The following is a 21,897-nucleotide window of genomic DNA, read 5'->3' on the forward strand; positions in this document are numbered from 1 at the left end:
CTAAGGAATGTAAGATCCCTATCAGCTCCTACGATCAAGGGTTACAGAAGCATGTTGGCAGCGGTCTTCCGCCACAGAGGCTTAGATCTTTCCACCAACAAAGATCTACAGGACCTCCTTAGGTCTTTTGAGACCTCAAAGGAACGTCGGTTGTCCACACCAGGCTGGAACCTAGACGTGGTTTTAAGGTTCCTGATGTCAGCAAGATTCGAACCGCTTCAATCAGCCTCTTTTAAGGATCTCACATTAAAGACTCTTTTCCTCGTTTGCTTAGCAACAGCTAAAAGAGTCAGTGAGATCCACGCCTTCAGCAGGAACATAGGTTTTACATCTGAAACGGCTACGTGTTCCTTGCAGCTCGGTTTTTTGGCTAAAAACGAGCTTCCTTCTCGTCCTTGGCCCAAGTCGTTCGAGATCCCAAGCCTGTCCAACTTGGTGGGGAACGAACTAGAGAGAGTACTTTGCCCAGTAAGAGCTCTTAAGTACTATTTAAGACGTACAAAGCCATTACGAGGACAATCAGAAGCTTTATGGTGTTCTATCAAGAAACCTGCTTTACCGATGTCTAAGAACGTAGTTTCTTACTACATCAGGCTTTTGATTAGAGAGGCCCATTCTCATCTGAAGGAAGAAGACCTTGCTTTGCTGAAGGTAAGGACACATGAAGTTAGGGCTGTCGCTACTTCAGTGGCCTTCAAACAGAACCGTTCTCTGCAGAGTGTTATGGATGCAACCTATTGGAGAAGCAAGTCAGTGTTCGCATCATTTTACCTCAAAGATGTCCAGTCTCTTTACGAGAACTGCTACACCCTGGGACCATTCGTAGCAGCGAGTGCAGTAGTAGGTGAGGGCTCAACCACTACATTCCCATAATCCCATAACCTTTTTTTAATCTTTCTCTTGAAATGCTTTTATTGTTGTTTTTGGGTTGTACGGAAGGCTAAGAAGCCTTCCGCATCCTGGTTGATTTGGCGGGTGGTCAAATTCTTTCTTGAGAAGCGCCTAGATTAGAGGTTGTGATGAGGTCCTTTAGTATGGGTTGCAGCCCTTCATACTTCAGCACCTAGGAGTCGCTCAGCATCCTAAGAGGATCGCTAGGCTCAGTAAGGAAGACGTACTTAAAAAAGGCAGAGTAATTGTTCAAGTCGACTTCCTTACCAGGTACTTATTTATTTTATGTTTGTTATTTTGAATAACTGCTAAAATGAAATACGGGATACTTAGCTTCTAATGTTAACATGTATGCTGGTCTCCACCCACCACCCTGGGTGTGAATCAGCTACATGATCATCGGGTAAGATTAATATTGAAAAATGTTATTTTCCTTAGTAAAATAAATTTTTGAATATACTTACCCGATGATCATGAATTTAAGGACCCTCCCTTCCTCCCCATAGAGAACCAGTGGACCGAGGAGAAAATTGAGGTCTTGTTGACAAGAAGTACTTGAGTACCTGCTCACAGATGGCGCTGTTGTGTACACCCCCACCTGTATAGCGATCGCTGGCGTATCCCGACCTTAGATTTCTGTCGGGCAACGGAGTTGACAGCTACATGATCATCGGGTAAGTATATTCAAAAATTTATTTTACTAAGGAAAATAACATTTTTTGACTGGCAGACTGCATACATTGTCAGAAAATTTGATGGATTACAGGTAATCTTGCACAACATTCAAAGCAACTCTTGGGTGTTGGATGGAAACAATGATTCTGCTTTTCACTTTTCTCTGGTAAGAAAAACTACGGACCCCATATCTTCTGCAGGAGAACTACAGTTGGCCCTCCTTACTCACGGGTTCAATCATTGATGATTTGATCATTCGCAATACAGAAAAGCATATACAGTAACATATTAGATAAGAAAATGACTTATTCTGGGTTTCGCCATAATTACTCTCACAGGTGATGTTTTGAAACCAACTGCACCAGGAAGAACAGCCCAACCACACATGTAAACTGTTCAGTAATAAACCCTTTGTATAATAATTCTTATACAGTGATAAAAAGGATTAAAAGAAGTTCAAGAAACAAATGATTAAAAGAAGTTCATACATACATTATGTTTAAGTAATATTCATTATTATTGTTATTATTATTATTATTATTATTATTCACTGGGCGACACGGGTCTCTCGCCCAAATATAGATTTTTCCTTCGTCAAAATTCCTTTATTATTATTATTATTATTATTATTATTATTATTATTATTATTGATTGCTAAGCTACAACCTTAGTCTGAAAAGCAAAATGTTATAAGCCCAGGGGCTCCAACAGGAAAAATAGCCCAGTGAGGAAAGGAAGCAAGGAAAAATAAAATCATTTAAGAACAGCAACATCGAAATATATATTTCCAATATAAACTATAAAAACTTTAACAAAACAAGAGGAAGAGAAATCAGATAGAATAGTGTGCCCGAGTGTACCCTCAAGCAAGAGAACTCTAACCCAAGATAGTGAAAGACCATGGTACAGAGACTATGGCACTACCCAAGACTAGAGAACAATGGTTTAATTTTGGAGTGTCCTTTTCCTAGAAGAGATGCTTACCATAGCTAAAGTGTCTCTTCTACCCTTACCAAAAGGAAAATGGCCACTGATCAATTACAGTGCAGTAACCCTTTGGGCAAAGAAGAATTTTTTGGTAATCTCAGTGTTGTCAGGTGTATGAGGACAGAGGAGAATATGTAAAGAATAGGCCAGACTATTCAGTGTGTGTGTAGGCAAAGGGAAAATTAACCGTAACCAGAGAGAAAAAGCCTATGTAATACTGTCTGGCCAGTCAAAGGACCACATAACTATCTTCTGAGAAGATTTATTTAAATTAAGAAAAATAAGGAAATTAGAATTTATATAGTATTATCAGTAACTTTGTTATTTGTTTATTAAAAAATATACATTTTTCAATATTAAACTTAGCCGGTGATTATATAGGCTGCAACTCTGTTGCTCGACAGAAAACTCTACGTTCAAAATACGCCAGCGATCGCTATGCAGGTAGGGGGTGTACATCAACAGCGCCATCTGTCTAGCAGGTACTCAGTACTCAATGTAAACACAGAACCAATTTTCTCTCTGTCGGGCTACCGGTAAGACCCTCCTCTAGCCTACAACCAACCACGGTTGTGCGTCCTCTGGACGCTGAGGCGACCTTCTGCCGCACTCCAGCTGAGAGAGTCCCGCCACCCATGCGTTCCAGTGTACCCTGCCAGCCGCATGTTGACGTTCAGTAACGCACGGAACCTTCCGTTGACGTTCGCGAGGTACAACAACAGTCTAAGTTGTTTTGTTTTGACGCGGTGCGTCAACCTCCGCATTCTAGAGTTGTTTTGACTGCTCAGTATAGACAGTCAAAGCAGTCTCGAGTGAACACTGTATGTCCTCACGCACCTGTTGTGGTTGACAGTTCAGTTGTTGACAGTTCACAGACTGTCAAGCAGTTACATGACGTTGCCTTCTGGTCTGCTACTAATGCACCAGTGAGAGACTCACTGAGGTAACCTAGCTTTTATCGGACAAGGTTCCTGTAGCTGAGAAAGTGCTGTTCTCCCTCCTACTGATATTCCCTTGAGGACTCTGTCATTTGGAGAGGAGCCTTAAGCTGCTTAGCCTCCTATGGACTTTAATTAAATCATGATGATTTTTTAAGGATCTTCGTCCGGATCTTGTAACTGCTGCTCCTCGTTCGCCTAAACGTCAGAACTTACACTAGGCCTAGCTACTTTGAAGCCGTTGTTTTTAAGCTAGTGCTCTCTCGCTCTCCTAGAGAGCGTTACGTTGGCTAGGCGACTGGTTTTTGCACCAGGAGGAGTTTTAGGGATTCAGCCTTTGATTTCCCTTCTTTTAATCTGGCTTATAGAGCGAGAGTCTGATAGGACACGAGAGAAGTTCTCGGCTTGGGAGTTCATGCCTCTGCCCAGATAGACTTCTCAATTCTGGTAGACTCGCCCTGGCGCCTAGCCAGGAGACGCTCCAAGTTGTTTACAGGTCAACTTCTCAACTTTTGTCGAGCCTTTGAAGTTTTGCTGTACTATTATGTCACACATAACAAGGCTTTCAGGGATGGTAAATGGTTCCGCCTCAGTCGCTAACCCCGTCTGTTGCCACACCTGCTCCCGTAGACCCTAAAGGGCTTTGCTGCAAGACATGCAGTCCAAGCTTGCGTCCTTGATAGAGGACTTAAATGCGGAGAAGAACCTTCTGGCCAACAACCTTCCAACCGGTCGGTTGTGCGCCCTGTTGACGCTGAGGTAACCTACTCGCGTCTGCCAGTTGAGGTGGTTCCTCCACCGATGCGACCCAGTGTGGGTTGCCAGTCGCACGTTGACGTTAAGCGACGCTCGGAGGTGGTTGTTGACGTTCAGGACGTTCAACAACCAGCAGAGGTGACTTGTTGTGACGCAGTGCGTCAACCTCAGCAACCCGGTAGGGTGTTGACTGCACAACCCAGACAGTCTAGACAGTTTCGGGTTGACGCTGTACTTCCTCGCGCACCCATGGTTGTTGACAGTTCACAGACTGTGCAGCAGTTCCATGATATTGCGTCCGGCTCCGTCACGCATCCACCAGTGCGACCGGATTCAGCGAGTCAGACGTTGCCCACTCCGTTGCCGTTTCCTCATCAGTTTCGGATGAGGAACCCTCTGATGAGGACGTTGCTGAACAAGACGATCAGCCCCCAGCCCTGCTATCCATCCAGAAGATGCTGAAGAAGGAACACTGCCCAGTCAGGCTGTGGATGAGTCTGGTAGGGACACTGTCATCCGTGGATCAATTTGTGTCACTAGGAAGACTACACCTCCGTCCTCTTCTTTACCATCTAGCTTTTCACTGGAAAAAGGACAAGACGCTAGAAGCGGTCTCGATCCCGGTTTCCGGAAAGATAAAGTCTTGTCTGACTTGGTGAAAGGACTATATCAACCTTAGAGAGGGTCTTCCCCTGACTGTTCAGACTCCCAACCACGTTCTCTTCTCGGACGCATCGGACGTAGGCTGGGGTGCGACATTAGACGGTCGGGAATGCTCGGGATTATGGAACTCGAGTCAAAGGACAATGCATTTCAACTGCAAGGAGCTACTGGCAGTAAGTCTGACCTGGAAAAGCTTCAGGTCTCTCCTTCAAGGCAAAGTGGTGGAGGTGAACTCGGACAACACCACGGCTTTGGAGTACATCTCCAAGCAAGGAGGGACCTACTCTCTGACATTGTACGAGATCGCAAGGGACCTCCTCACCTGGTCAAAAGGTCTAGACATATCACTAGTAACGAGGTTCATCCAAGGCAACTTGAATGTCATGACAGATTGTCTCAGTCGGAAGGGACAAATAATTCCAACAGAATGGACCCTCCACAAGGATGTATGCTAGAGACTTTGGGCCACCTGGGGCCAGCCAACCATAGATCTCTTCGCAACCTCGATGACCAAGAGGCTCCCAATATTTTGCTCACCAATTCCGGACCCAGCAGCAGTTCATATAGATGCCTTTCTACTAGATTGGTCACATCTAGATCTATATGCATTCCCTCCGTTCAAGATTGTCAACAAGGTACTGCAGAAGTTCGCCTCTCACGAAGGGACAAGGTTGACGCTAGTTGCTTCCCTCTGGCCCGCGAGAGAATGGTTCACCGAGGTACTTCGATGGCTAGTAGACGTTCCCAGAACACTTCCCCTAAGGGTGGACCTTCTACGTCAGCCACGCGTAAAGAAGGTACACCAAGGCCTCCACGCTCTTTGTCTGACTGCCTTCAGACTATCGAAAGACTCTCGAGAGCTAGAGGCTTTTCGAAGGAGGCAACCAGAGCGATTGCTAGAGCAAGGAGAACATCCACCCTTAGAGTCTACCAATCGAAGTGGGAAATCTTCCGAAACTGGTGCAAGTCAGTATCAGTATCCTCGACCAGTACCTCTGTAACTCAAATAGCTGACTTCCTCTTATATCTGAGGAAAGAACGATCTCTTTCAGCTCCCACTATCAAGGGTTACAGAAGCATGTTGGCATCAGTCTTCCGTCACAGAGGCTTAGATCTTTCCAACAATAAAGATCTACAGGACCTCCTTAAGTCTTTTGAGACCACGAAGGAGCGTCGTTTGGTTACACCTGGTTGGAATTTAGACGTGGTACTAAGATTCCTTATGTCAGACAGGTTCGAACCGCTACAATCAGCCTCCCTGAAAGATCTCACCTTAAAGACTCTTTTCCTGGTATGCTTAGTCACAGCTAAAAGAGTCAGTGAGATTCATGCCTTCAGCAAGAACATCGGATTCTCATCCGAAACGGCTACATGTTCTACAACTTGGTTTTCTAGCCAAACACGAGCTGCCTTCTCGGCCTTGGCCAATATCGTTCGATATTCCAAACTTATCGTATGGTTGGTAATAAACTAGAAAGAGTCTTATGTCCTGTAAGAGCTCTTAAGTTCTATTTAAAAACCTTTACGAGGCCCGTCTGAAGCTTTATGGTGTTCAGTTAAGAAACCATCTTTGCCTATGTCAAAGAATGCTTTATCCTATTTTATCAGACTGTTAATACGAGAAGCTCATTCCCATCTGAATGAGGAAGACCAAGCTTTGCTGAAGGTAAGGACACACGAAGTTAGAGCTGTCGCAACTTCCGTGGCCTTTAAACAAAATAGATCTCTGCAAAGTATAATCGACGCAACCTATTGGAAAAGCAAGTCAGTGTTCGCGTCTTTTTATCTTAAGAATGTCCAGTCTCTTTACGAGAACTGCTACACTCTGGGACCATTCGTAGCAACGAGTGCAGTAGTGGGTGAGGGCTCAACCACTACAATTCCCTAATTCCATAACCTTTTTAATCTTTCTCTTGAAATGTTTTATTATTGTTTTTGGGTTGTCCGGAAGGCTAAGAAGCCTTTCGCATCCTACTTGATTTGGCGGGTGGTCAAAGTCATTTCTTGAGAAGCGCCTAGATTAGAGGTTTTGATGAGGTCCTGTTGTATGGGTTGCAACCCTTGATACTTCAGATCCTAGGGGTCGCTCAGTATCCTAAGAGGATCGCGAGGCTCCGTAAGGAAGACGTACTTAAAAAGGCAGAGTAATTGTTCAAGTCGACTTCCTTACCAGGTACTTATTTATTTTATGTTTGTTATTTTGAATAACTGCTAAAATGAAATACAAAATACTTAGCTCATAATAATGTAAACAAGTAATGCTGGTTTCTACCCACCCCCCTGGGTGTGAATCAGCCTATATAATCACCGGCTAAGTTTAATATTGAAAAATGTTATTTTTATTAATAAAATAAATTTTTGAATATACTTACCCGGTGATTATATATTAAAGGACCCTCCCTTCCTCCCCAATAGAGACCCAGTGGACCGAGGAGAAAATTGGTTCTGTGTTTACATTGAGTACTGAGTACCTGCTAGACAGATGGCGCTGTTGATGTACACCCCCTACCTGCATAGCGATCGCTGGCGTATTTTGAACGTAGAGTTTTCTGTCGAGCAACAGAGTTGCAGCCTATATAATCACCGGGTAAGTATATTCAAAAATTTATTTTATTAATAAAAATAACATATTTTTAAATAAATCCTTGAACTTACTGGCAGGCGATGATATGAAATTTGTTCAGTTATAAATATCTTAGGTTTTAAGTTAATTTGACCACCACCAAACATCAGATTCATTTTTACTCTATTGGGTCCCCTAGCTCATAAATCACTCGCAGCTATCAACCTCTTAGAGCATTTTTTCCTCTTCTGACGATAAATAAATAATTAAAAGATTACGGCGTACTGAAAATTAAAGAAATTAAAGAAATTAAGAAATTTATTTCAATAAAGAAATTGAAATTTTCTGTTAAGAAATAAGAGATAGAGGGAAAATATTTCTTTCTGAAACAAAGTGACACTTATTGTATCTGCTTAAGGGCAGGTTTCAATGTTATTATATGGAGAATTTTATTTTTATGCAGAATATAAGTTCAATGTATAATTTAAACAGGCTTAAATGTGTTGTCATTCTATTTACTATTTAAACTGATATGCTTGTATTGATTTATTATATAGGATGGCATCAAATATTAAAAGGAAATGATTAGCTGTAAGTAATTGGATAAAAATGAGGAAAAGAAGGGAAATGAATTAGAAGGATATGATTGAAATATAATGTAAAGAGAAGGTGGTAATTTACATACCGAGAGAGAGAGAGAGAGAGAGAGAGAGAGAGAGAGAGAGAGAGAGAGAGAGAGAGAGAGAGAGAGAGAGAGAGAATGAATTTCAACCATAAACTATTAGTGATTTTTTTACTCTACAAACAAGTGTTTTGTTGTTTCTTATAAAAAGCGTGGTGTGGTGGTGACTTCCGTTTTATGAGTCATGGTGATGATTTTTGGTTTATGAGTCGTCTTACTTTGTACTGAGGCTTTATTAATAATATACAATTACCTCTGAAAAGTAGTAAGAACTAAAGTATTATGATAGAAAGCATGTGAAAAGAATGTAGTGCAGTACAGTGGGTTACCCGTGTGTTAGTCAACAGCAAAGAGGTAGTTGTCAGTGAGTTGGTAGGTTATGAGTTGATCCACCCTAGGGCGGCAAGCATTCGTGGATTCTTGCTTTTTACGCTTGCCTCTGTTACCTAACCCCCGTGAATAAGGAGGGCTGACTGTAGTTGTACTACATTAGTTGTTAATTTTATTTGTGAAATGTTCTGTGGAGTTGTTTATAGTGATAGACGTCTTATTTAGTGATAAAAAACATGAAATATCCCCCAACAAAAGAAAGGGTTTGAGATCTATCTTTAAGTAAACATCTGGCATGGCTATTGTCTGGAGGAAGCTAGATTATTGAACTTCTACTGTAATATATAATTTTTCTTATACTGTATATAAGAAGCATAAGAATCTAGCGCCTTCACATTTTTTGCTTGTATTATACTCGTAAAAATTTGTAATGTGTGCCCAGCACTTACAGTATCAAGCCTGTTTCATTTTGATATACAAAAACTACACTATAGACCTACCCATCTACAAAACACTATTGAAAGTTATTTGAGTAAACTTTTCATGAAACTATTTATAGTATACTGCACATATTTGAAGTGTACACACTTGTGATGTGTTTGTCTGATGTATCCGCTCTCAAATTCAAGGGAATTTTTATGTATATGTTCACTTATATTGTATGATTTACAAAGTTTTGTGGTGGGCTACACTTAATGCATTTTTTATTGAAAGTAGTTATTATGCAATTATAGAAAACATTACTCATAGTTGTAATATAGTACATATGATTTTCAGGATTAAATCTTGAAGACATGTTTAAAACTCTATTTCAGAAACATTGTGCTTATTTTGTTATATTTTTGTATGCTAAAATTGTTGTATATTTGTGTTCTGGGCCCATTTTCCTTCATAATTATTGATACTAGAGATGCAAAGTCTTACTGTGCCATTGGTAAATGCCTATTCTAGTTGTGTTATGCTATAATTATGGCAATTAAGAAAAGAATATGATAAACACTGTACTTGGTTCAGTTTTCAAGAATTGTATGTTTTTTTTTCAGAGATAACACTGAAAAATCACTGGATGAATTTGGCTTGAATAAACCTGTTTCTTACCAAGTAGTTGATGGAGGTACTCAAAGATCAAAACGCATGTTGATTGATAGCAACGGTTACACATACACAGTGAAAGTAAGAATATAATAATGTATTGTTATTTTATTTTTTCTGTATTTGAGATTCTGTAAACTTCTTAGCTTATATGTTTAAGGAGGTTATTATTCTTCCTCGGTTAATCTTATTTCTATGCTACTAATCGGCTTAGGTATAAAAATATATCTCTTTTAATAGAACTTTGCACATTTTAGTATATCACATTTGTATTTGGATGCCTCTTACCAAATATGGATTTGTTTCAAAGATCAGTAGATAATTGTTTTTGGCTACATATTTTGTTAGTAAAAATATTTTATGTTTTTGGTTACAGTTAATATTGTCCACTCAAACTTATATGAAAAATTTATTTGAATGTTGTTACTGTTCTTAAAATATTTTGATTGTTAATTACTTCTCTTGTAGTTTCCTTATTTCCCTTCCTCTGTGGGCTTTTTTTCCTTTTTGAGCCCTTGGGCTTATAGCATCCTGCTTTTCCAATTAGAGTTGTAGCTTAGCAAGTAATAATAATAATAATATTACCAGGCAATAACCTTTTATGTCATTCAAAACCCTCAGATATTCCACTTAAAAAGGCGAATATTATTTTTCTACCCTAGTTCTCCCCAACTGTGTACAGTATACTACCATGTCACTATGACTGTATAACAGCAGTTCAAGTCATGGGTTGTGTGTCTGTCAGTTTGAAAAAAATTTATATTAGCTATATTTTTTTTACCATTCATAATTCCCGTTCAACAAAATAACATCTAAATTAATTTCTTTACGAGGCCTTGATTTCAGATGTGCCTTTTTTGGAACAGCTATATCCTTGTCTACATTTGAATATTCCTAGCTAATTTTTCGGTCATCTTTGTAAATTGATAATAACATTTAAAATGCTTCTATTGATGTATAATAAGGATTATTATTATTATTATTATTGCTATTATTATTATTTGCTAAGCTACAACCCTAATTGGAAAAGCAAGAGAAATAATGAACAAACAATTAGAATATTTTAAGAATAGTATAAACATTAGACTAAATCTTTCCTATGTAAACTATAAAAACTTAAAAAAAAAAAAAACAATAGGAAGAGAAATAAGATAGGATAGTGTGCCCGAGTTTACCCTCAAGAAAGATAACTCTAACCCAAGACACTGGAAGACCATGGTACAGTGATTATGGCACTAGCCAAGACTAGAGAACAATGATTTGATTTTGGAATGTCCTTCTCGTAGAAGAGCTGCTTATCCTAGGTAGAGAGTCTCTTTTACCCGTACCAAGAGGAAAGTAGCCACTGAACAAATACAGTGCAGTATTTAACCCTTTGAGCAAAGAAGAATTGTTTGGTAATCTCGGTGTTGTCAACTGTGTGAGGAGAGAGAAGTATATGCAAAGAATAGGTCAGACTATTTGGTGTATGTGTAGGCATAGGGAGAATGAGTCATAACCAGATAGGATTCAATGTAATACTGTCTGGCCAGTTGAATGACCCATCTAGCGGTAGTATCTCAATGGGTGGCTGCTGACCTTGCTAACCTACTACCTACTGTATTAATTCTAGTATTCTTTATTTTCCTGTTATTTCAAGCTGAAGTGGACATCATCATCTCTATTATATATTCTAGTACAGTACATTTTTTTTTCAAGCATAGATATATATATATATATATATATATATATATATATATATATATATATATATATATATATATATATATATATATATATATATATATATATATATATATATATAGATATATATATATACTGTATATATATATTTTTTATTTATCTATTTTTTTATTCATTTTATTTATTTATTAATTTATTCATCTATTTATCTATTTATTTATCTATATTTTTTTTTTTATTTATCTTTATTTATCTATTTATCTATATTTATTTATTTATCTATCTATTTATTAATTTATCTATCTATTTATTTATCTATTTATTTATTTATTTATTTATTTATTTATTTAAGCTATTATCCTAAACAGAGATTGGCTCAAGAGAAGAACAACTAAAGATTCATTGCATCCTTTGATTGCTCAATTGTCGGTGAAATTTTCACATCATTAATCACTTCACACATATACACAGCTATTTTTCAAATCCTCCTTCACACACTGAGTTATCCATCTTTAATTTGAATTCACTATTATGACGCAGTTGCGGTAGTCCCTGCTGGTTCCTCCGGTGCCTTGGATGACAGCGGAGGTAGCAGCAGTAGGGGAGTCAGCATTAAGAAGCTTCATCGGTGGTGGATAATGTGGGAGGGTGGGCTGTGCCACCCTAGCAGTACCAGCCGAACTCAGTTGAGTCCCTTGTCAGGCTGGGAGGAACATAGAGAGGAGGCGTCCCCTTTTTTGTTTCATTTGTTTGATGTCGGCTACCCCCCAAAATTGGGGGAAGTGCCTTGGTATATGTATGTATTATGCTTCATAGATAACGAGTACTTTCCTCTCCAGTACGTCATCTATCCAACTATTTTTTTGGCTTTTCCTCTCCTTCAACCTCGAAACACTTCTAAATTATTCACTTTTTAACCTATCTATGTCCATTTTTCCTCATGACAGCACCAACTCAATTAATATGATACATCTTTTCACCCAAGCTACTAATTTTATCACTTTTATGGATCGCCATGTTTCCCTTCCTATCAGTTCATATTGCATCACATATTTTATGCAAACAGTTCTTCTAAACAGCATATATATTTTTTATTTTATTCTCTTTTAACGTCCATACTGTACCTCATAGCAGAGAAGAGAGGTGACCCAACAATAATTTCATACACTTCAAGCCTGGCTTCTATACACAATTCAGGTTATATTTTAAGGTTTCTTTTTTCTTTTACCTTTTCTGTGAATCCCATTTTCTCTCATCATACCGCCATACAGTATATACTCCACAGCACTTCCAGATTTTTTCTATCATTTCATCATCCCTGTTAACAGTCATTGGTTCAACTTTCATCTCTCTATCTATCCTCATGTCCTCACTCTTTCTTACATTTGTTCTCAACCTTTAACTCTTGTTAACACTTGCAATCTATTTTATAAGCTTTTCCAGTTTCTTCTTATTGCCCCCAATCACCACAGTATCACCTTCAAAATGAGACCATTTTTCAACTGAATTACAACTAATTTTTAAATATTTAACTTAGCCGGTGAATATATAGCTGCAACTCTGTTGCTCGGCAGACAAAAACTGTACAAAAAAACTCGCCAGCGATCGCTATACAGGTTGCGGGTGTGCCCATCAGCGCCATCTGTCGGCCAGATACCAAGCCCTATGTAAACAAAGACTCAATTTTCTCTCTGTCGACGTGTCGACAAGACGTACTTTACTCGCTGTTGCTAACTGGAGTTTTTCACATCATCTTTGGTGAAGTACTATATTCTGGTTTTGAGCTTTCGCTGTGCAGGGTTTTTCTTCAAATAAATCCTTGAACTCTTTTTTGTATCGGATTCATTGTTGATGACTTAGATCGTTTTTTGGAATTTTCCCTTGACCAATTCAAAATGGCTGACCCTTCACAAGTTCCCAAATTTAGAAAATGCAATGCTAGGGACTGTTCTAGGCGTCTTCCGAAGGCTTCTATCGACCCTCACACTGTTTGTTCCAATTGTCGGGGTAAAACCTGTCAATTGGAAGATCGGTGTGAGGAGTGTGTGGGCCTTTCGGAATTCGATTTTATCGAATTTGAAAAAAAGTACACACGCAGGCTAGAGAGAGATAGAATTAGGAGAAGTTCTTCTAGGTCTATTGATGTTTCCTCTCCCCATGCCCCACAACCTATTCCTTCCCCTGTAGTGGTTGTTCCTAACCCCCCTCCTAGCACTCAGGAACCATCGATGGCTGACATGATGCGTGCCATCCATGCCCTGGGGGAGAGAGTTGAGTCCCTGGCAAGTGACCGCAATCAACTCATGGCGGATGTTAAGGAGCTTAAGTGCCAAAGTGCAGTGGGAAGTGCTAAAGTGCCAAGTGATAGTGTTGTGAACAGTGTTGCGCTTGAGGGTTCGTCTGTTCGTGCCTGTCGTCCTCCTAGTCCGGGACCTCTTGCAAGCTCCCAAGTCCAGGGGAGAAGCAATGTCGCACGACGCATGGGTTCGAGAGGCTTTAATCAGCGAACAGACGTTCCCTCCATGGTATCAGGCGTATCTCCCCAAGATCGCCCCTACCTACGTAAGACGAGAGAGCCCATTTATACCTCGTCGTCTGAAGGTGTTTCTCGTAAGAAACTTTGGACCAAGGTCTCACGACCTTTAAAACGTAAATCGGTCCCTTCAGGACAAGTCCAACGTCCCGGTTGTAGCCACTGGGTCAGTTCGGACTCGTTGCCGTCATCTGATGACTGCTCACCGCCTAAGAGAGGCAAAGCGGTACCGCTTCAGGCACTAACACCGTCTGTCGCCGCACCTGCTCCCGTAGACCCTAAATGGGCTTTGCTGCAAGACATGCAGTCCAAGCTTACGTCTTTGATGCAGGACTTTCATGCGGAGAAGGTTGCTGCCGTACCTTCTAGCCAACAACCTTCCAAGCGATCGGTTGTGCGTCCTGTTGCCGCTGAGGTAACCTTCTCGCGTCTACCAGTTGAGGGGGTTCCTCCACCGATGCGATCCAGTGTGGGTTGCCAGCCGCACGTTGACGTTAAGCGACGCACGGAGGTGGTTGTTGACGTTCAGGACGTTCAACAACCATCAGAGGTGACTTGTTTTGACGCGGTGCGTCAACCTCCACAACCCTGTGTGGTTTCCACTGCGCAACCCAGTCGGTCTAGACAGTCTCGGGTAGACGCTGTGCGTCCTCGCGCTCCCATGGTTGTTGACAGTTCACAGACTGTGCAGCAGTTCCATGACGTTGCGTCCGGCTCCGTCACGCATGCACCAGTGCGACCGGACTCAGCGAACCAGACGTTGCCCACTCCGTTGCCGTTTCCTCATCAGTTTTCGGATGAGGAACTTTCTGATGATGATGTTGCTGCACACCAAGACGATCAACAATCAGAACTGGACGAGCCTAAGTCAACTCAACCATCTTTGGACTTTAGAAAAGTCTTGGCTATATTCAAAGAGTTGTTTCCTGACCAGTTTGTTTCTGTGGCTCCTCGTTCTCTGCCGTCAGAGTTTGTATTAGGCATGCCTTCTACCGCACCTGCCTTTACTAGACTCGTCCTCGCACGCTCGTCTAAAAGAGCTTTGCGGCTGATAGGAGACTGGTTAGAGTCCAAGAAGAGTTTAGGGAAGACAGCATTTGCCTTTCCCCCAGCTAAACTCTCTTCTAGATCGAGCGTCTGGTATGCCACGGGAGAAGTTCTCGGCTTGGGAGTTCCTGCCTCTGCCCAGGGCGACTTCTCAAGTCTTGTAGACTCTCCCCGCCGCCTTGCCATGAGACGCTCGAAGATTTGTTGGTCATCATCGGACCTGGACCACCTTATGAAAGGGCTTTTTAGGGCTTTTGAAGTCTTTAACTTTTTAGACTGGTGCTTAGGAGCCCTGAGCAGGAAAATCTCTTCGACAGATAAAGAGATTTCTTTGCTCATTATGTCCTGCATGGACAAGGCCGTCCGTGATGGGTCCAATGAGCTTGCTGCCTCATTTGCGTCCGGAGTCCTGAAAAAGCGAGAGTCTCTCTGCTCGTTCCTGTCTGCTGGAGTTACACCATGCCAGAGATCTGAGCTTCTCTTTGCTCCCCTTTCCAAGTGCCTGTTTCCAGAAGTCTTGATAAAGGAAATTGCTGCTTCGTTAGTGCAGAAGGACACTCACGATCTAGTTGCGTCCTCTGCTCGCAAAGCTCCCCCTTTGCCTACATTGTCTGCTAGACCGAGGATAGACACTCCAGCGTCTCGCTTTATTCCGCCCTTTCGTGGCAGAGCCTCCAGCAGAGGAGGTGCTCGTGCCGAAGGGAAGCGAGGGAAGAGGAAAGGATCCAAGTCCTCTAAGGGCAGAGTCTGACTGCCCGTAACTTCAGACAGCAGTGGGAGCCAGACTCAAGAACTTCTGGCAAGCCTGGGAGAGGAGAGGCGCAGATTCACAATCTGTGAAGTTGCTCAGAGAGGGGTACAAAATCCCTTTTGTACGCAAACCCCCTCTAGCAACGTCTCCCATCGATCTCTCTCCCAGGTACAGAGAGGAAGAAAAGAGACAAGCCCTGAAACTGGAAGTGTCTCTTTTGCTAGAGAAGGGAGCGGTGGTCAAAGTCTCGGACCTTCAATCAACGGGATTCTACAACCGCCTCTTCCTGGTTTCAAAGAAGACAGGAGGGTGGAGACCGGTGCTAGACGTCAGTGCTCTGAATGTCTTTGTCACAAAGACGAAGTTCTCCATGGAGACCACAAAGTCAGTCTTAGCAGCGGTCAGAAGGGAAGACTGGATGGTCTCCCTAGACCTAAGGGACGCCTACTTCCATGTCCCCATTCAGTCAGACTCCCAACCTTTTCTGAGATTCGTTTTCGAAAATGTGGTCTACCAGTTTCGGGCCCTGTGCTTTGGCCTAAGCACAGCTCCTCTCGTGTTTACGAGGCTGATGAGGAATGTAGCCAAATTCCTCCACTTATCGGACATCCGAGCCTCCCTTTATTTGGACGACTGGCTTCTCAGAGCCTCTTCCAGTCGTCGCTGTCTGAAGGATCTAAAGTGGACTCTAGATCTGACCAAGGAATTGGGACTCCTAGTCAATTTGGAAAAGTCGCAACTGGTCCCATCCCAAACTATTGTGTATTTAGGGATGGAGATTCACAGTCTAGCTTTTCGGGCTTTTCCGTCGGCCCCCAGAATAAGTCAAGCCCTGTTATTCATCCAGAACATGCTGAAGAAGGAACGCTGCTCAGTCAGGCTGTGGATGAGTCTGGTAGGGACGCTATCATCCCTGGAACAATTTGTGTCACTAGGAAGACTACACCTCCGTCCGCTTCAATACCATCTAGCTTTTCACTGGAAAAAGGACAAGACGCTAGAAGCGGTCTCGATCCCGATGTCCGAAAAGATGAAGTCTTGTCTGACTTGGTGGAAGGACAATATCATCCTAAGAGAGGGTCTTCCCCTGGCTGTTCAGACTCCCAACCACTTTCTCTTCTCGGACGCATCGGACGTGGGCTGGGGCGCGACACTAGACGGTCGGGAATGCTCCGGACTGTGGAACTCGAGTCAGAGGAGCATGCATATCAACTGCAAGGAGCTGTTGGCAGTACATCTGGCCTTGAAAAGCTTCAAGTCTCTCCTTCGAGGCAAAGTGGTGGAAGTAAACTCAGACAACACCACGGCCTTGGCGTACATCTCCAAACAAGGAGGGACCCACTCACTGACGTTGTACGAGATCGCGAGGGACCTGCTCATCTGGTCAAAAGGTCAAGACATCTCCCTAGTAACGAGGTTCATCCAAGGCAACTTGAATGTCATAGCAGATTGTCTCAGTCGGAAAGGGCAAGTAATTCCAACAGAATGGACCCTCCACAAGGATGTGTGCAAGAGACTTTGGGCCACTTGGGGCCAACCAACCATAGATCTCTTTGCAACCTCGCTGACCAAGAGGCTTCCAATCTATTGCTCCCCAGTCCCGGACCCAGCAGCAATACATATAGATGCCTTTCTCCTAGATTGGTCACATCTGGATCTCTACGCATTCCCACCGTTCAAGATTGTCAACAAGGTACTGCAGAAGTTCGCCTCTCACTAAGGGACAAGGTTGACGCTAGTTGCTCCCCTCTGGCCCGCGAGAGAATGGTTCACCGAGGTACTTCGATGGCTAGTAGACGTTCCCAGAAGTCTTCCTCTAAGGGTGGACCTTCTACGCCAGCCTCACGTAAAGAAGGTACACCAAAGCCTCCTCGCTCTTCGTCTGACTGCCTTCAGACTATCGAAAGACTCTCGAGAGCTAGAGGCTTTTCGAAGGAGGCAGCCAGTGTGATTGCTAGAGCAAGGAGAGCGTCCACCATTAGAGTCTACCAGTCGAAGTGGGAAGTCTTCCGAGACTGGTGCAAGTCAGTTTCTGTATCCTCGACCAGTACCTCTGTAGCTCAAATAGCTGATTTTCTCTTATACCTGAGAAAAGGACGATCCCTTTCAGCTCCCACTATCAAGGGCTACAGAAGCATGTTGGCATCGGTCTTCCGGCATAGAGGCTTAGATCTTTCCAACAATAAAGATCTTCAAGACCTCCTTAAGTCTTTTGAGACCACCAAGGAGCGTCGTTTGGCTACCCCTGGTTGGAATTTAGACGTGGTACTAAGATTCCTCATGTCAGACAGGTTTGAGCCGTTACAATCAGCCTCCCTGAAAGATCTCACTCTAAAGACACTTTTCCTGGTATGCTTAGCCTCGGCTAAAAGAGTCAGTGAGATTCATGCCTTTAGCAAGAACATCGGATTTTCGTCAGAAAAAGCCACCTGTTCGCTACAACTTGGTTTTCTAGCCAAAAATGAGCTGCCTTCTCGGCCTTGGCCTAAATCTTTCAATATTCCCAGCTTATCGGAGATCGTAGGCAATGAACTAGAAAGAGTCTTATGCCCTGTGAGAGCTCTTAAGTTCTATTTAAAGCGTACCAAACCTTTACGAGGCCAATCTGAAGCTTTATGGTGTTCAGTTAAGAAACCATCTTTGCCTATGTCAAAGAATACTTTATCATACTTTATCAGACTGTTAATACGAGAAGCTCATTCACATCTGAGTGAGGAAGACCGAGCTTTGCTTAAGGTGAAGACGCACGAAGTTAGAGCTGTTGCAACTTCCGTGGCCTTTAAGCAAAATAGATCTCTGCGAAGTATAATGGACGCAACCTATTGGAGAAGCAAGTCAGTGTTCGCGTCTTTTTATCTAAAGGATGTCCAGTCTCTTTACGAGAACTGCTACACACTGGGACCATTCGTAGCAGCGAGTGCAGTAGTGGGTGAGGGCTCAACCACTACAATTCCCTAATTCCATATCCTTTTAATCTTTCTCTTGAAATGTTTTTAATGTTGTTTTTATGGGTTGTCCGGAAGGCCAAGAAGCCTTTCGCATCCTGGTTGATTTGGCGGTTGGTTAAAGTCATTTCTTGAGAGCGCCTAGATTAGGGGTTTGATGAGGTCCTGTTGTATGGGTTGCAGCCCTTGATACTTCAGCTCCTAGGGGTCTATCAGCATCCTAAGAGGATCGCGAGGCTCCGTAAGGAAGACGTACTTATAAGGCAGAGTAATCGTTCAAGTCGACTTCCTTACCAGGTACCTATTTATTTTGTTTTTGTTATTTTGATAACTTATAAAATGAAATAAAAACTCTTAGCTCATAAAATGTAAACATATATTACTGGTCTCTACCCACCATCCTGGGTGTGAATCAGCTATATATTCACCGGCTAAGTTAAATATTTAAAAATGATATTTTAATTATAAAATAAATTTTTGAATATACTTACCCGGTGAATATATAAATTAAATGACCCTCCCTTCCTCCCCAATAGAGACGCAGTGGGACGAGGAGAAAATTGAGTCTTTGTTTACATAGAGCTTGGTATCTGGCCGACAGATGGCGCTGATGGGCACACCCGCAACCTGTATAGCGATCGCTGGCGAGTTTTTTTGTACAGTTTTTGTCTGTCGAGCAACAGAGTTGCAGCTATATATTCACCGGGTAAGTATATTCAAAAATTTATTTTATAATTAAAATATCATTTTCTTATATCTCGACTTGGTACCTATTTATGCTATGTAATCTCTGGCAATACTTGGTGCATAAAGTTGTTTGTCAGCCATGGAGATATAATAACCCTTTTTATAAAATTTGCTCTCAGACCAAAGCCAGTCTCTCAATTGCCTACATATTATTATACGATTTGGCTCCATTACAAGACTTTTGAATCTCTCATCAACCTGTCATTTATCTTCTGCATTTTGAACAGCCTTCAAACTGTCTTTTTATTAATGTTACATCCATTTATGCCATGAACAGCCTTTTTGTCGTAACTTTTAAACTGTCCTCATAAGCATTTTGTTAAAAAAAACTTGATTTACAAATGTTCCTTTTTCAATATTAATCTTACCCGATGATCATGTAGCTGTCAACTCCGTTGCCCGACAGAAATCTACGGTCGGGATACGCCAGCGATCGCTATCCAGGTGGGGGTGTACTCAACAGCGCCATCTGTGGTCAGGTACTCAAGTACTTCTTGTCAACAAGAACTCAATTTTTCCTCTGTCGTGCCACCGGCTAGACCTAGTTGGATACGCTGTTGATTCTGGAGTTATTGTTCACGATTTGGTGATGTATTTGCTCTAGAGTTTAGCCTTCGCTATTCAGGAAGCTTTATCATTAGCTTAGCAAGCTTTTGGAATTAATTTGATTTAATTATGGTGACGAAGAGAGTATGGACTCTCTTTCACTTTTAAATGGCCGACCCTTCCCTTAGACGGAAGTGTTGGTTTCGAAGAGAGTATAGACTCTCTTTCACTTTTTATAACCACCCTTCCCTTAGACGGAAGTGTGTTTAGGTTTTTGGTAATTTTGCTTAACAAAGTTATAGATTTTTATATCTCTCCGCCATTTATAGGCCTCTTCGATTAACTTCCATTTATTATAAACTTATAAAAATTAATTTTTATGTTTGTTTATATGCGACCTTTCCTAATAGTAGGCGGTCCTTACTTGGAACCGAAGTTTATTAACATTGAGCCCATCATATCGTTTTTCCTGTTAAGAATTTATGCTATTTTAATTTTAATGTTTTTGAAAGAATTTCTTTGATAGTCTCGTACTGTTTTCAAAGTTGAACTAACGTTTTGTTTAGTCTCCGCAGTTGTTGACGTTCAGAACGTTCAACTTGCGCTCTATCGTTACGATAGAGAGAGAGTATTTCACGGTTTCACGTTGCAGTAAGAGTAAACCGATTCTAGCGTTTCGTTCATTCTTTCTTAGCTTAAATGGTTTTAATTCTAATAAAGGAACTTTTTATTTGGGAAACCTTTCAGTTTTTTTCCTTTAACAAATAATATGTTTTGACGATATATATAATTGGGCTCATCTCTCAGGTTCTAAGTCAAGAGAGAGAGAGAGAGAGAGATAGAGACGGAGGGAGAGAGAGGAGGATAAACGTTTCGTTCAAGCGGGTAACGTTGTTCTCGTTTTTTTTTGCTCTTCTCCCTAGTCGCTATAGGGGAAGAAGGTAAAACGTTTCTAGAGTTTTATTCTTGTTCCCAGGCCTTATGCTGTGAGAGATTTTAAACGTAGTTTATTTGATCTAGTGTTTAGTCTCTTTTCCAGCCACTGAATTCTTTATCTTTCATTATGTTTTTCTGTTACATTGTAATACTGTTTTCGCAATTACTACCTTTTAATGAAGGATAGGATTGCGTGTTTCAGGTACAAACCACTTAAAGTTTCGAGTTCAGTGAAATAAGTGCAAACAGAAAATCAAAAGTGATAAAGTGATATGCGCAAAGTGTTTCAGTGTTGCGTTCGAGGGTTCGTCTGTTCGTGCCAGTTGTTCACCTAGTCCGATACCTCTTACAAGCTCCCAAGCCCAGGGGAGAAGTAATGTCGAAGGACTTATGGGTTCCACAGGCCTTGATCAACGAACAGACGTTTCCCTCCGTGGTTTCGGGTGTATCTACACACGTTGCTGACGTGATCACCCCACCCACACAAAGACGAGAGAGCCCATTTATTCCTCGTCTGCGGAAGAGGTTTCTCGCAGAAACCATGGACCAAATCTTGCAGCTTTTAAGTGCTAGTCGGTCCCTTCCGCGCAAGTCCAACGGCCTAGGTGTAGCCACTGGGTCAGTTCGGACTTGCTGCAGTACGACAACTGCACACCTCTCAAGAGAGGCAAGGTGGTACCGCAACAGGCAGTAACTCCGTCTGTTGCCGCACCAGCGGTTTTAGACCCTCAGTCACAACGGACAGTAGCTCCGTTTGTTGTTGTCTTTCATAGACCCTAGTGGTCCATGCTGCAGACTATACAGTCTCAGCTTGCTCCTTCATGCAGGAGTATCATGCTGGAAGGTTGACAATGCACCTGTTAACCTACAACCCGCCGAGGTTGTGCGCTCAGCAGATACTGCGGCTGCCTGCTCCCACCCTCCACCTGTGAGAGCTCCACCACCGATGCGCAGTCCACCCTGCCAGACGCATGTTCTTGCTGCACCATCTGCTAACATGCGTGAGCTACCGCATCAGCAGTGGGAAGGTTCTGTAGAGCTGCCGGGTTCCAGCACTATGCGGCATTCTCCGCAGCCCATGCAGCATGCTCTGCATACCTTACAGCATGCTCCGCATACCATGCAGCATGCT

General features: G+C 42.1%; 1 protein-coding gene across 2 annotated transcripts in view; it reads left to right on the plus strand.

Moving 5' to 3' along the window:
* The window catches only part of LOC137631762 (uncharacterized), a 334,578-nt gene that overhangs the window by 216,560 nt on the left and 96,121 nt on the right, over nt 1-21,897 (plus strand). For both annotated transcript variants that reach the window (XM_068363705.1, XM_068363704.1), the window contains exon 6: nt 9,529-9,658. In XM_068363705.1, the coding sequence (XP_068219806.1) occupies nt 9,529-9,658 (130 nt within the window). The remainder of the gene's footprint in view (nt 1-9,528; nt 9,659-21,897) is intronic.

This window comes from Palaemon carinicauda, chromosome 40 (assembly GCF_036898095.1).
Source record: "Palaemon carinicauda isolate YSFRI2023 chromosome 40, ASM3689809v2, whole genome shotgun sequence".
Lineage (NCBI taxonomy): Eukaryota > Metazoa > Arthropoda > Malacostraca > Decapoda > Palaemonidae > Palaemon > Palaemon carinicauda.